Below are 15,055 nucleotides of genomic sequence, written 5' to 3'. Positions count from 1 at the left end.
AACCCTGTATCAGCGCTAAAAGATGACAATCAGGTGTATTGGCGCACTGTATCGGCCTTTGGAACGTCGCCATTGGATATGACAAATAAATCTTCAGCGTACCAGAGGTTACAGCTTCAGTGATATTAGAACTATATTTGTAACTTTTTTGTAACATTTTTGTAAAAATATTTTTGTAACTTGTTTCGGCAGTAATTACGGTCGTTTACAACTTGAGAATGTTGAGAATAAACACACGTACAAGCTCCACGCATAGCCGTCACGGTCCCATTAATACAGGATTTGCATAGACGCTACATTCAATCACGCTTGCTCATTTCCGCGGGGCCAAGCGCTTTCGCGTGTATCGGGTAGTTGGTGTTTCCACACCGACACATGTACTTGTTGCTGGTGTTAAGTCGAAAACTTGAAAGTCCTAGCAAATTTCATCAGAGATTCTGTCAGCACTGATTAGCCAATGGTCGTATTTTGAGTAGGAACGACGAACCTTTAGTTATCTATATTCGTGGCAGTTTTACTAGCACAAATAAAGTACTTACGGTTTAAGAGAAACCTGCCTATACGACTCTCTTGCACAGGTGATTGACAAGTACGGCGCTGTTTTGCTGGAGGAGCTTGTTTTTTATTCTTAGATTGTAGCCGACTATATGGTGTGTAATGCGGTCCTGTACAAAGGTCGAACCGGCCGGGAGACCACATTTTCTTAACTTTTCGCTGGTTGCCCGGATGTTCTCGTCTGAGTGCTCGGATAACGGTTCTGGTTTTTCGCTCAATGTCAGTTGAACGTCGCCGACAACGGAAGCTTAAACCATATAATGCTTAAAGCGTTGAGTCTGCAGACCCTAAGCGCCGAAGCAGATCGACAGTTGGCTGGAACTTCCAGCATATACCTCTGCGTACATTGTTTTGGAGCACTCTGGAAGTATGTCAACGCGCACATTTGGGTTTGCTGGTTCTACATGACAACGGCGGGTACGTGATTCAAAGACAGGGATTGCGCTGCGTGTGTCTCGTCTCGCGTGTGTGCGTGTCTTCGAAGCGCATGCGCAGCGTCGTCTCTTTGTTCTCCGTAATTCAGGTGGGGATAGGTGGATATATAGTTGCGTATTCTCTATTGAGCTTGAAAGCTTTTTTTTTTCTTTTTCTCACAGAAACTACAAGGTGCAATTAGTTGGGTAATAAATCGCTTACCCAACACGCTCGCAACATCCCGTATCCAGCGCTCTCGCCTTTCTTCTTCGTACGACAACTACGGAAATCGGTAAAACTGAACGTTGTTATTCAGTCTTTTACGTCCGTGGCAATTCACAACGCAACAGTGCGTATTTTGCGGCGTTTCTTCGTAGCGTGCGGAGGGGTCTCGTCTGCTGCTGTTTTCGCCGTCGTTCTGGCGAGTGATCCAGCAAGCACTTCACGACGGTTCGGTGGCGCGTCCGACTAGCGGAGAGCAATTCACCTGCTTTCGTTCTTAGTGTTAAATGCGCAAACACACGCGATATTAAGCTCAATCGTTGTTTCGCACTCGCTAGTTGCACCTGGTCCCATAGAAAACTGTGCGAGGGAGTCGGTCTATGCACTACTCAATACTTCTCCGACAGGTGGCGCCACACGTCTTGGAGCTTTTCCCTGATAGGCAAGCTTTTCGTTCTACTAGGGCAAAAACAAGTTGCACAAAAGCGACAAAAGTCGAAAATATGTCAATCAGCGCTATTTGAATGCCAGAGTCGGGAACAAGCTATATCGGGTCCCTATTTGCTGATTTTGTCGTAAATCCGAGACGTCGCGTATAATCCACGTGTCTTACCTGAACGACAGCAATTTAACGCATGATGCACGTACTTTTCTTGCGGCTTGGTGGACGTGCGGCATGCCAACCTCCCAGTTGCGCCAACAACGAAACCGAAACTACGTAAGTGGTGTAATAAATAAAACTTTTTTTCTGACTAATAACACTACAGAGCTGAACACTTTAGATTAAAGCAGTTAAGAGAATTTACTGCATTTATACTTAGCTCCACGTGTTTTAAAACTGCATCAATAATGCAGCATTGTTGAGAGTTCGATTGATTACGAGTACTGGGTCATATTGTTTACACCGCCATGTATAAACGTCCCGCCAGCCTTTTATTATTAAGACAAAGTGCTATTTCTAACCCGCACACACGACATGTCAAAAAATTTTCGCTCTAAGCACTTACCGTTGATAACTTTCAGGTAGCTCGCGCCACCTAGCGCGTTGTTTGCTTGTTTCGTGGGAAGTTTTGTTTTCACCAGCGTGCGTGTGTTTTTGTGAGTAATTGAGTAATAATCGACTATGCGTATTTGCGTGTGCCTGGAATCGAAGCTGCGGACGCCTGCCATGTGAACGGAGGAGCTAAACAATGTGGTGTGCCAGCGATCAACATCCACCGAGGTTGTTTCGATCTAGACGGGTTAGTGTCTGTGCGTCACTCATCCTTTCGCTGTCCTTTTAACTGCCTCGTGCTTAGGATAACGTGAACGAGCTCGCGTTTTAATTTCACGATGTGGTCGCACCACCGTGACTGCACGCCGCGGCGTGATCTCCAACACACTTGTTTACACACTTGTTTAACTTGTTGGCTCAAGTTAAGAAACGTTTGGTCGCTTCCCATTGCTTTTTGTTGCGCGCGCAACCATTACGGTCGTGTGTTTTGCATTCAGAGTTCTTAAAGAAAAGCCGCGCAGTGCACGTTCTCGTCTCCCATCGAAGCGCACGCGCTCGTAGGCTGCACGCGGGTTCGAAAAGTAGCGATCGCGCATTTTCCGAGTTACGTTTTTGTCCCCTTTCCTGCGCCTGGATTGCGCGCACACCACCATTCTCATCGCATCTTTGCTGTTTCAGTAATGCAAGATGAATTCTGAAGACCAGGCTCGCCTCAAAGGTACTTGATTATTTCTTAGAGTCTTGACTCTGCTCGCGACAAGCTGCCTTTTTAATTTGCACCACCTTTCGTTAACCTAAAGAGCTACACATTCATTGTTTGAACCTTTTTTGCGCATTAAAATGAGGACGACTTGCCTGATACCAGCGCATGTGTGAACTTCGTTCATCTCTTAGCGTGCTGGCATTTCAAACTTCACCGTGAAGCAGTATGGCCATTTTGAAAAGTGCATGCTATCGTGTAGTCACTTTAGTAATCCTGCGACAGTGATTGCTACAGGCTTGCTCATTTCAGGCAAAAAGAGATCGGCTCCTACAGCGAGTGCTCCTGATGTCAAGAAGCCAAAGCTTGCAAAGGTATGCACCATTAGTATGCACACTAATGGGGCCGGATATATCAGACTACTCTAGTCAGACTACTACTCATGATGTAACCTTGCTCTCACACTATTGCATGCGCAACGACGGTACGCTCTAATGATAGCTTGTCAAACAAAGCAGTCTTTTGTTGTTGTTTTTCAAGGAAAGATGTCTTCTAGTAGCACACAATGACTCATCAAACACAATTTAGGGTTTTGTAGTTATGGAAGGGCTTTGAATGTTTCACGTCGCACGCTGCTAGCATGAGGTTGCAGCAAGTTCAGATATTGATTGTAGCAGCTGCATTTAAGGGTGGGTCAAATACGAGAACACATACACCTTGTATGACCAAATTTAGATGTGTGCTAAAGAACTTGGAGTGTACAAGCCGTAGTGGATCACGATCAGTCCACTATGACATCCCTCATAGTACTAGTACTAGTGTTACTTTGAGACAGTAAACCCATAAATGATTGTATCGGTTAGTCATCGGCACTTTTTATTGAGCTCATTCAGAGCGCAATGTCGGTGAAGATTGTCACTTTCTTCCTGGAATGCTGCATACAGCTTATGACGGACAGGTTAATAGTAGTGTTTTAAAACTTTAATGACGCTTGAAAAAGAAGTAAATTACATTATGGCTTTTGCAGCAGTTTCATTTCAATTTTTGTTAAAACTAATTTTGCACTGGAACTAGCATACAATCTCCCAGCCTTAATAGGAGTTGCATGGTAAATGGATCATGTTGGCATACTTATGTTCACTGCTGAAATTAGCCCGTGTGAATCGTGAAGTTTGTTGTTTGACAAACTAGACTACTTCATTTAGTAGTTACTTTTGTTTCCTTTTCCGATATGCTTTCCATCAGTAGAACTCACTTTGTATCTGAAGCAGTAGCTCAATCACAGGCTATGGGTTTCTCATGTTGAACACAAAAGCACAGGTGCGATTCCTTACTGTTATGCCTGCATGCTAATGGTAGGCAGAATGTAACTATAGTTTCGATGCTGGGCCCCATCATGATCCCAAGGTTCTCATGATTAACCTACCCTCTGTTTGATGCTTTGCAGGGCAACACTGGTAGCAGTATCAGCAGCATAGTCATAGGTGACTCGCTCTGTGCTTTTTGCAGTGCACTTTTTTATGGTGTGCAATGCTTTCTAGAGAATAACTACTTTATATATTACAGCTTCAACTTCTTGACAAGTGGTCACACCGAGTTTCATATTATTTGTGTGCCTGCTCACAAAAATGTGTCACAGTCTACAACACCCACAATCTAATAATATTTTGAAACGTAAGAGTATAAGACAATGTTATACTGAAGCACACAGTGCCCACCTGTATCTTTCGTTCATCTGTGACACGCCGTACCTCGCCTACAAACGTAAGCAGTGTGATCAGTCTCAAGACTCCATAATGTAGCCGGTTATGTATGGGAATGAGTTGAGTGCCCACAACTAAGTTGTGCCTCACAGCTCACCCCACAGCTTTACAGCTTTATGACACGTAACGCCATCAGTCATTAATGTCGAGACTGATCCAATTCACTTCATGCCAGGAGGGTGGAGACCGGTTCTGCTGGATCTGCCACAGGGAGCCGTCGACGCTGTGGTGCGACACCTGCCCGCGCAGCTACCATGCCTCCTGCGTCAACCTCAAGGTCAAAAGCCTCAGCGAGTGGGTCTGCCCCGAGTGCGTGCGTGTCATGGCCGCCGAGAACGTGGACACGCGCTCTCCCGCTCTCGCCCTCCTCACGGTGGACGAGTTCTGCAGCCTGCTTCAGTTTGCCATACAAAGGCTCAAGCAGCACACGGTAAGTAGTTACACAAGGGTGTAAACATGGTTGACAGGACCATTGGTTGTCTTAGACAACTAAAGAAAAGTTACGACGTGTTTTTCATAGAATTCGTCCTTATGTTCGTTGTCACGTTGCTTGCTTAAAGGGACACTAAAGGCAAATATTAAGTCGACGTTGATTGTTGAAATAGCGGTCCAAAAACCTCGTAGTGCTGCTTTTGTGCCAAGGAAGTGCTTATTTTGAAATAAAATCACGTTTTTAGTGGTCCGCATCGCGTTAGCGCGCTTCAAATCTCCCGCCTGAAAGTACGACTCTCATACGTCACTGCTGCCATGCCCAAAGTTGCCCGCTTTTACTGCGCGGCCGCCAACACTAGTAGCAGCCGAGCGGAAGTAGCGGGACCCACAGTAGCAACAACGGCGCTGCGGCAAAGACTTGCTCGGATGGGCACATTCAAAGCCTTCACCAAGTTGCGGTTGGTCTCGTAATCCTCAGTACGAAAGTGCAGCGAGCACACACGCAGAGGTTTTGACTGTTTAGCACACTGGCGCAATGGCATGACACTAAGCCACTTCGAGCGTAAGGGTTCATTCCGCGGCACCCAGTGAAAAGACACACCGGTTTCCTTGTTGCAGCACTGGCGTTGTGCACCATTTGGGCATCCGGCAATATCACACGCATGCGGCATTTTGTCGAACTTTCTGTCAGAGCGACTTTCACGAGCGCGCAAAACACGCACGGCAGTACGCGATCCCGAAACTACCACTGAGACGGGCGAGGCGCAGTTCGGCGAAAACGGAACCTTTGAACTACGCGCGCCGTTCCCCATGGTAACGCCACGGAGGTTTTGTTTTCCATGAACCAAGCGGAAACGAACAAACAGCATTTTATTACGTCTTTTGATGCTCGGAATGTTCTTTTTTTACTGCTGCTAGTTTGATTACTAGTGATTTATTGTAGGCCGACTTCCATACGTCATCGGGATCACTTCGAAAATGTCCCACTCGTGGCGCTCATCATGTGATACATTTAGCTTAATTTCTCAGTAAGTAGGGCACTGCTGTTGATAATATTGCCGTTTTAGAAGTTGTCATACATTGGGCTTTCACTCTGACATAAATTGTTATTTGCCTTTAGTGTCCCTTTAAATTTGGAAAACCCAAGTTTGTAGATATTTGGAGCTCGGAAGCTGTCATATTCTGTGCTGTGATTGCCAGTGGCAGCTTTTGCATGTTGACGTTAGCAGAAGCACACAGTGTGTGTTGGTGCACGCTAGGTGTTGGCACAAGTGAAAGGAACAGTTATTGATTTCATTATCCTGTAAACACTTCACCTCATTGCATGCATACAAACAACTGTTTCTGTACAAGCTTGCATATAGCCAGCCATGTGTGATAAAAAAAATCTATTGAGCATAATTATAGAAAACAGTTAAAATAAGTAAACCATGTAGCTTTTTGGTGAGGTACAGTGCTCATGGATTGCAACATCACATCAGAACTTAAATTATAATAACTAGAGCTGTGCGAATAGCAAAATTTTGGGTGCGAAGCGAATTCGAATAATAAAGATTGAGTGCGAGTCGAATCAAATAATTTCGAATAATTTTCGAATATTTCACAAACGTTTTTCGAATAATTCGAAGTGAAATTACAGAAAAAGTTGCAGAGAATCCCTAAGCATGTTCTTGTGAGATAGCAACATGAAAGTGTTTCTTTTCAATAGGTTGATGAAGCGCTGGTGGGGTCATATTTCATAGTTGTCTTTCTTATCAAGAATGAGGCAATGTAGAGGCCGAATTGCATTTATGTACATGATTTGGTGCAACCAAAGTGTTGCCGACAACACTTTACACGTGATAGGCAGAGATGCCATTTCCTCAGCCTCTCCTCCTCTTTCAACTTCTGTGGAAGGCCAACTGATGTAGTGGTCAAGGGTGTGCTCCCTTCGAGTCCAGAGTTCCAAATCTGCCTCGTAGACTTTGATATCTAAGAGCATCTGAATTTTGGATGCTAAAAAGCTTCGGCGTCCTATTTTTCGAACTTCTTGCCCAAATTTCAAGTCCAAAACAGCATTAATTGAGCCCCCAACTCTGCCACATCTTTCACCTTCATGTTGGAATCAGCGTTTACTTGAGTTAATACATTTGCGACCGCAGCGGAGCTTCAAAGGCAGCTTTGCCGCAATATGGGGGTGTGATGAGGTGAAGCATACTGAAACTCTAGGGACCACTTCCAAACGGACGTTGACCGTCTCTTGGCCAAGTTCGACCGTAACGGACCTTGAAAGGCAGCTTTGCCGCAATACAGGGGTGTGAGGAGGTGAAGCATATTGAAAATCTAGGGACCACTTCCAATCAAACGTTGACTGTCTTTTGCCTAAGTTCGACCGTAACGGAACTTGAAAGGCAGCTTTGCCGCAATACGGGGGTGTGATGAGGTGAAGCATATTGAAAATCTAGGGACCATTTCCAATCAGACTGTCTTTTGGCTAAGTTCGACCGTAACGGAGCTTGAAAGGCAGCTTTGCCGCAATACGAGAATGTAATGAGGTGAAGCATATTGAAAATCTGAAGGGGTCACTTTCAACCGGACGTTGACTGCATTTGTCTTTGGGAAGTTCGAATAGTTCGAATAGTAAAATTTCAGTGCGAATCGAATCGAATAGCAAACACTATTCGAAAAATATTCGAAATTTCGAATATTCGCACACCCCTAATAATAACTCATATGCACACTTTGAGATATCCGCGTCACGATGCTCTGAATATGGCCTTTAAAGTTGATGTTGGTTCCAGTGTGTGTCTATGAAATGAAATAAAACCAATGGGACATGACCGGAAGAGGGTGGAAATGAAAGTATGTGTACATATTACTTAGGCTGAAGGTGACGCGTTTTAATTCATAGGCATTCTAATACGTAGATGAATTAATTTGTAAGAAGGGCAATTTCTATGATGCCAGAATTGAATTGAGCATAGTGGCTTTTCGAAGTTATAAATATTGGCTGTATTTGTTGTGCCATTGCAGGGGGAAAGATCAAAATCACTACCAAGACTATTTCGCTAGCTTTGTTCTAATCGATCCGTCACAGTAAGCTTAAATATCTGCCAGATATTTCAAGAAGTGAAAGCAAAACTTAAGCAGTCATTTGAGCAAAACACTAAGACTTTTAAATTTGGGGCATGCATATGAAATTGGACAGGAAAATATTTAAGGAGAATGCAATGTGAATGTGCAGTGTCATGCCAACTACATATCATCTTACTAAGGCATTATGAATGCTGATCTGAGTGTAAGCGTCAAAGCTACACTGGTGTAAGAAAATGTGCGGATGGGAGAAAGGTGTGTGTGCGCTCACATTGGCTAGGCCTAAAGTTACGCTAGTCCTGCAACAAGTTTTACTAAATTTATGCATTTACATTCCGCGAGAATAGTATGTGCAGAAAGAGCTTATTGTGTATTTGACTTGGATTGCGTACAGGGGCCACATAAGCTCTAAGGATGGAGCTTTTTCAAATGTATGAAAGGGGCTTTAGTCAAGGCACATACTGGTTGCATTTCCTTTTCGCAGAACATTAAGTATTAAGGCAAATAGATACTGATAATTGTCTGAAGGGTATGTCTTCATCAATAGCAACCAGTCAGAGATCCTCAGCATTCACATGTCATATTTTGATGCCAGGAGTTTGCTGTTGTCGTTTTCAGGAAGTCAAGCAGGGAGACTACAGAATTGTGCAATACACGCAGCTGTTTTGAGATATTTCGATGGTTTCAGGCAGCTTTAGTAAGATTAACGAAGTGACATATATTATAGCCTCTCTCAAGGAGCTGCACTGGTGCATACAGTATCTTTTAAACAGTTTAGCATAGTGACGAAGGAGGGTTTGTCCCTGGGAAATAATACTAAGTAATCTCAGGCAAGCGTCGAAAGTTTAGAGCCTTTCTGTTGCACCAAAGTCTTTAAAAGTACCCTGTCCTCCTATTGTGTGACTCTGAGAGTATCTTGCATCAGTTGATTTATGACTGCATTGACCTGCAAGCCTAACCTCTCACTGCAATCCATGGTTTCCAAGGTTCCAGCATTTCAGCTTTGTGTTGTTCCTGTTGCAGCACGAAGCATTCTTAAAGCCTGTCTGCACAAAGACGTACACCGCATACACGGATTATGTCAGTCACCCATTTGACCTGAGCATACTTGAAAAGGTGAGTTCAGCTGCTACACTCATAGCAATATTCTCTACATACAGTGCTCTCTTTCCTTTCTTTTTTTTTTCATATTTTTTAAGTGTGATTCTTGTACACTTGCAGAATGTGAGGTGGAAACACTATGGCTGTACAGAGGCCTTCCTCAGCGACGCCCGATGGATTTATCACAACTGTATTATATTTAACGGATGTAAGTTGGCAGATTTTGTGGTTTATCTTCGCACCCTCTTCCCACCATTGCAGCTTTGTAGGCGCTGCTAAGATTGAGGATGTGAATTCAATTCCCGGCCACAGTGGCCGCACTTCAATGGGGGCACAATACAAGATTTAAGTGTATGTTAAAGAACCCCAGCTGTTAAAAATTGTCATAGTCATAGTCCCCCATTATGGTATGCTTTGCAATTACAGTAAAACCTCGTTATAACGAAGTTGAAGGGGGAGTCGTAATTACTTCGTTATAACCATTAGTTCGTTATAGCCAATATCCATTTCTACCGACAATTAGCACGCAAGAGAGGATGTACTGACCACCAAATCCCACAGCAGCCCGCCACGCAAACGAAAAACGGCCGTCGCACGGAGAAAAACTAGCAAAAGAAAAAAAAAAGAAACAGCAAAGATCTGCTACTTTATTCACGCCAAACTCGGCACACCAGCTGCCGTGTCTTCCTCAGACGGATGATGGCTTTTTCGGCCGCTGCCGCTATGTCGAGTCCGTCCTCGCCGTCATCGTGAGCGCCGAAGAAACGGCGCAGCAGGTCTGCCGCATCCAGCGCTTGCGCGGACGTCGGAACATCGGGTTCACCAACTCCGGGCTGTCGTCGACACATTCGTCACTGTCGTCATTCACCACCCCTGTCACCGCGCGCACAATTTCAGCCTCTGTCAGCTCTTCGGTTGTCACCGCGTCAACATCGGCACAGACGTACGTGCAGAAAGTGTCGCAGTCGGGCACAACTCCGGCGTCAACGAGAGCGTCCCACGACGCCAGGTCTTGGTCACCCGCGGCACCCTCATTAGCGGCAGCACCGCAGCACCGATATCTTCGCTGTCATCGCCGCTGTTGACGCCAAATGAGGCATGCCGGAAGCAGTTGGCGATCGTGCTTGCTGTTACAGACATCCAAGCAGCCTGTAGCCTCTCGATCGCCATGTAGAGGTCGATTGTAGTCTCGCGCTTCATGCTCATATTGAGTAGAATTCGGTCGATTACACGCTTGCGGTACCATGCTCAACGCTACACTGAAATCTTAGGCAACTTTTTTCTTCTTGACGCCGGACTCACCGGCTTTCAACATAGCCGCCTTCTGCTCGATTGTAATCGTTTTGCGCTTTCGTTTGCCGTTGCCGTCATCCATCTCCTGTCTAGCGGCGGGAACCGAGAGAGACGCTGTTCTGTTGCACACTCAGCGAACGACAAGCAAAAAGGCCCGCGCCCGCGCAGCGCAGTTAGCGCGGTCGCCGACTCGCCGCCATCGCTGCGTCGCTGGCATCGCCGTCCGCGCGCGCAACAGGAGAGCGGGCGGGTCCACGAGTACCGCGGGAGAGGGGAGGGCGGGTGACGTGCGCGGGTGGGTCCACGAGTTTCAATGGAAGGGGAGGCAGGCAGACGCGCACGCTCGCGCGTGTTGGCAGGCGGCTCCACACACGAGTTTTGAATTACCGCATCCGTTATGGGACGTAAACCGTCGCGCGCTATAAGACACTGACTTGCCGGCTACCAAAATGGTCAGTAAATGCTCGGTGGGGAAAAAAAAAAGGTTCGTTATATCCATTGCGAGGAAATTTTAGCTTCGTTAAAACGAGGTTTTAAATACATGGGCTTCTATGGGAATTTCAAGGGGAATTACGATTGCTTCGTTATATCCCGCTTCGTTATAACGAGCTTCTACTGTATAGATATATCGTGGTTTTGGCACATAAAGGCTGAGAATTCAAGGTTTTTCTTCTGTCTTGTGTGTAGAGAGAGATGATAAGTAGAGCTGTGCGAATAGCAAAATTTTGGGTGCGAAGCGAATTCGAATAATAAAGATTGAGTGCGAATCGAATCGAATAATTTCGAATAATTTTCGAATATTTCTCAAACATTTTTCGAATAATTCGAAGTGAAAAACAGGAAAAGTTGCAGAGAATCCGTAAGTATGTATTTCCTCAGCCTCTCCTCCTCTCTCAACTTCTGTGGAAGGCCAACTGGTGTGGCAGACAAGGGTGTGCTCCCTTCAAGTCCGGAGTTCCAAATCTGCCTCGTAGACGTCAATATATAAGAACATCTGAAATTTTGGATGCTAAAAAGCTTTGGCATCCGATTTTTTGGACTTCGTGCCCAAATTTCAGGTCCAAAACAGCATTAATTGAGCCCCCAACTCTGCCAAATCTTTCATCTCCATATTGGAACCAGCGTTTTCTTGAGTTAATACATTTGCGACCGTAGGGAAGTTTGAAAGGCAGCTTTGCCGCAATACAGGGGTGTGATGAGGTGAAACATATTGAAAAATCTAGGGACCACTTCCAAACGGACGTTGAATGTCTCTTGGCTAAGTTCGACCGTAACGGAGCTTGAAAGGCAGTTTTGCCGCAATACGGGGGTGTGATGAGGTGGAGCATATTGAAAATCTAGGGACCACTTCCAACCGGACTTTGTCTCTTGGCTAAGTTCGACCGTAACGGAGCTTGAAAGGCAGCTTTGCCGCAATACGAGTGTGTAATGAGGTGAAGCATATTGAAAATCTGAAGGGGTCACTTTCAACTGGACGTTGACTGCATTTGTCTTTGGGAAGTTCGAATAGTTCGAATAGTAAAATTTCAGTGCGAATCGAATCGAATAGCAAACACTATTCGAAAAATATTCGAAATTTCGAATATTCGCACACCCCTAATGATAAGTTCTTGTTAGTTGTTGCAGCATAATACTGACACCTCCGAATTAAGGTTTAAGTGTAAATAAAAAACATTAGACAATCCAAATCAGCTTGCTATCCATCAAAGACCAGCCACACCAGATGCGTAAAAAAACGTGTAGTGATGCTCATGCCTAGTGAGCCTGGGAGAATGTTCCCCTGCAAATTTATCGAAATGTCAAAATTATTTAGCTTGGGACATTGCTACACACTCACACAAAGCTTTTCCAGATACCCATAAGCTTTCCATGAGTGCCAAGGTGCTGATGAAGGTGTGTAAGCAGGAGATGGAAGACATTGAGGTCTGCCCAGACTGCTACAGGAATGCCAATACTCAAGAGTCGTGGTTCACAGAACCGTGTGTAAGTGTTTCTGTTTGTTTGCATCATAATGGAAAGGACGCCATAGCTTAAACAGATCTGCAAAAAAAAAAAAAGTGATTTAGACTGAGCACCTATTTCAGTGCACTGTGTCAGTGAAGCAGTCAAATCTCACCACAATGAAATGATGGATGTGCACGAAAATCTGTTGTCACAAAATTTTGTGACTGAAAATTTGTGTATAGACCACACACGTTCAGAAAATTTTGATAAATCTGACTCATCCTCTGGTCTCGGCAAGCGTGTGCATTATGTACCGGCGCTGAACCCTCGCTGATTCTGAGTTATTTGACCGCACCCCAAGTTATTACAACGACTCTTGGAGCGTGCCGAGCGTGAAGCACCTGAAATGTGTGATGCAAAAGCTGTGCTACAGGCCAACCGAAGCAAAGTGCCCCTACCAGCCAGAATCATCATCAAAAGACAGGAAAGCTGAAACGCTTCATTCCTTTTTGGGTTTTATTGCCTTTTATCTACCGCTGCACTGCCCACGTGCCTGCGGAGCAGCGTTATCCAGTGATAGTGATTGCACTTTTGTTTACAGCAGCTGCGGTAAACAGTAGGTCTATTTTGACTTAGTGGGCAATGGCCACACGCATGCCTTGAGAACGATGTTGTCACTTTGGACTGTTATCCACAACAGTGTTAATTATGATTGGTTTTGTTTGCGCCATTTGCGGCAAGCAGTAGCATTATGACTCGGTGATTGTTGGCTGCATGCATTGTTATGGGGAATTGAAGTCACCATCCAGAGCGACCGCATTTTTGTCCATGATAGTTGTGGCAAACGGTATTTGCACTTTTCCTTGGTACATGTTGGCCAAACATGTGCTTTCGGAGTCGTGTGGTTGCATTATCGATGGCAACCTCGTATTTGCCCGCACTGGTTGCGGCAAGTAGTGTCACTTTGACTTGGTGCATGTTGGCTGCGTGCATAATTTCATGTCACCATCCATGGTTGCATCAATATGACTGTGGTTTCACCTGCAGCAGTTGCATGAAAATGTTTCGATTGGATTGTGTATGTTGGCACATGCCTTGAGAGTAGCATGGTCGTTTTCTGTGATTGCAACAATAGTGACGAGAAGCAATAGTTTTGCTGTGACTCGGCAAAACGTGCGCGCATTGTCACAAAAGTAACCCATGTTCTTGAGTATAAAAAGCTATACTACCACAGCCCACTCTCGTAATCTAAATGTGGCGGTTGCATCGTGATGGATGAATGCGCTGTTGCCGACCAGCTCAGCGGAGAAAAATTAATCAGGATGTGCAATGATATCCAGGGTCCGACGGAAACACGTTTGTTCGGGAAAATTCATGGCGGGAAATAGTAAGTGCCAATCAGGATGTGTGCGTCTTAGATGAAGGCACGAGTCTTGCAATGCAGCTGCACAACAAAGGAAGTCATGAGGCCTCTTGAAATTATTGGCTTGTCATCGAAATTTCGTAGCAATGTTGCAACCCTCCCCTACCACTTCTGCTTGTGTGAAGTTTTATGAAGTGTAAATACCCAGGAAAATTACTTGTTGTGACGAAAGCTATTTAGTATTGTGTTTATGGACAGCTGACAAATAGAAAATTCTTCATTAAGGCAGAAATTTTGTTGTAGTGGGATTTGACTATGCTGCTTACGCCTGTGCTGTTCTTCTATTTCTTATCTTCATCTTTATAATCCAAATGTTCCTGGAAAGTGTAGGGGACACTCACTGTGGATGGTTGTAGCAAGATGCATTGTAGATAGAGCAATCACTCACAACATAATGTGTAGCAACATAACGAGGGAGCTTGGGAGATTTAGGCCACAGTCTGTGCACACTCCTTGGTATGAGTGCTGCCTCTCCCCATTAACAATTGGCCACAGAATACGTCACGGTAACTCCAGACGCTGGAGAAGGCTGCTTGCAAAATTTTTGGAGCTGGGGACTCGGAAACCTTCCACCTGAAAAACTGACAGACAGTTATATCATTGGGTCGAGACTGAAATCAGACATCATTAAGTGAACGTGTTGTTTTTCGAATTTGGAGGCTGGAAGTTAAAACCGAAGTAAATTAAGAGGTAGGAAGTAGAGCTGTGCGAATAGCAAAATTCTGAGTGCGAAGCGAATTCGAATAATAAAGATTGAGTGCGAATCGAATCGAATAATTTCGAATAATTTTCGAATATTTCTCAAAAATTTTTCGAATAATTCGAAGTGAAATTACAGAAAAAGTTGCAGAGAATCCCTAAGTATGTTCTTGTGAGATAGCAGCATGAGAGTGTTTCTTTTCGCTAGGTTGATGAAGCGCTGGTGGGGTGGTGTTTCATAGTTTTCTTATCAACAATGAGGCAATGTAGAGGCCAAATTGTATTTATGTACAGGATTTTGCGCAACCAAAGTGTTGCCGACAACACTTTACACATGATAGGCAAAGATGCCATTTCCTCAGCCTCTCCTCCTCTTTCAACTTCTGTGGAAGCCCAACTGATGCGGCGGACAAGGGTGTGCTCCCTTCAAGTCCGGAGTTCCA

General features: G+C 44.8%; 1 protein-coding gene across 3 annotated transcripts in view; it reads left to right on the top strand.

The window, feature by feature from the left end:
• Positions 1 to 2,212: 2,212 nt before the first annotated feature.
• The window catches only part of LOC119396200 (protein kinase C-binding protein 1), a 41,285-nt gene continuing 28,442 nt past the window's right edge, over positions 2,213 to 15,055 (top strand). Inside the window, exons 1-7 of one of the 3 annotated variants that reach the window (XM_049416993.1) lie at positions 2,213 to 2,432; positions 2,864 to 2,903; positions 3,183 to 3,259; positions 4,824 to 5,078; positions 9,176 to 9,268; positions 9,374 to 9,461; positions 12,399 to 12,529. In XM_049416993.1, coding sequence (XP_049272950.1) covers positions 2,873 to 2,903; positions 3,183 to 3,259; positions 4,824 to 5,078; positions 9,176 to 9,268; positions 9,374 to 9,461; positions 12,399 to 12,529 — 675 coding nt within the window. In that variant the 5' untranslated portion in view covers positions 2,213 to 2,432; positions 2,864 to 2,872. The remainder of the gene's footprint in view (positions 2,433 to 2,863; positions 2,904 to 3,182; positions 3,260 to 4,823; positions 5,079 to 9,175; positions 9,269 to 9,373; positions 9,462 to 12,398; positions 12,530 to 15,055) is intronic. The other 2 variants (XM_037663301.2, XM_049416992.1) reach the window with 2 other exon arrangements.

Source organism: Rhipicephalus sanguineus, chromosome 6 (genome assembly GCF_013339695.2).
Source record: "Rhipicephalus sanguineus isolate Rsan-2018 chromosome 6, BIME_Rsan_1.4, whole genome shotgun sequence".
Lineage (NCBI taxonomy): Eukaryota > Metazoa > Arthropoda > Arachnida > Ixodida > Ixodidae > Rhipicephalus > Rhipicephalus sanguineus.
The sequence above is the reverse complement of the archived record's forward strand: the minus strand, read 5'-3'. Positions and strand labels throughout refer to the sequence as shown.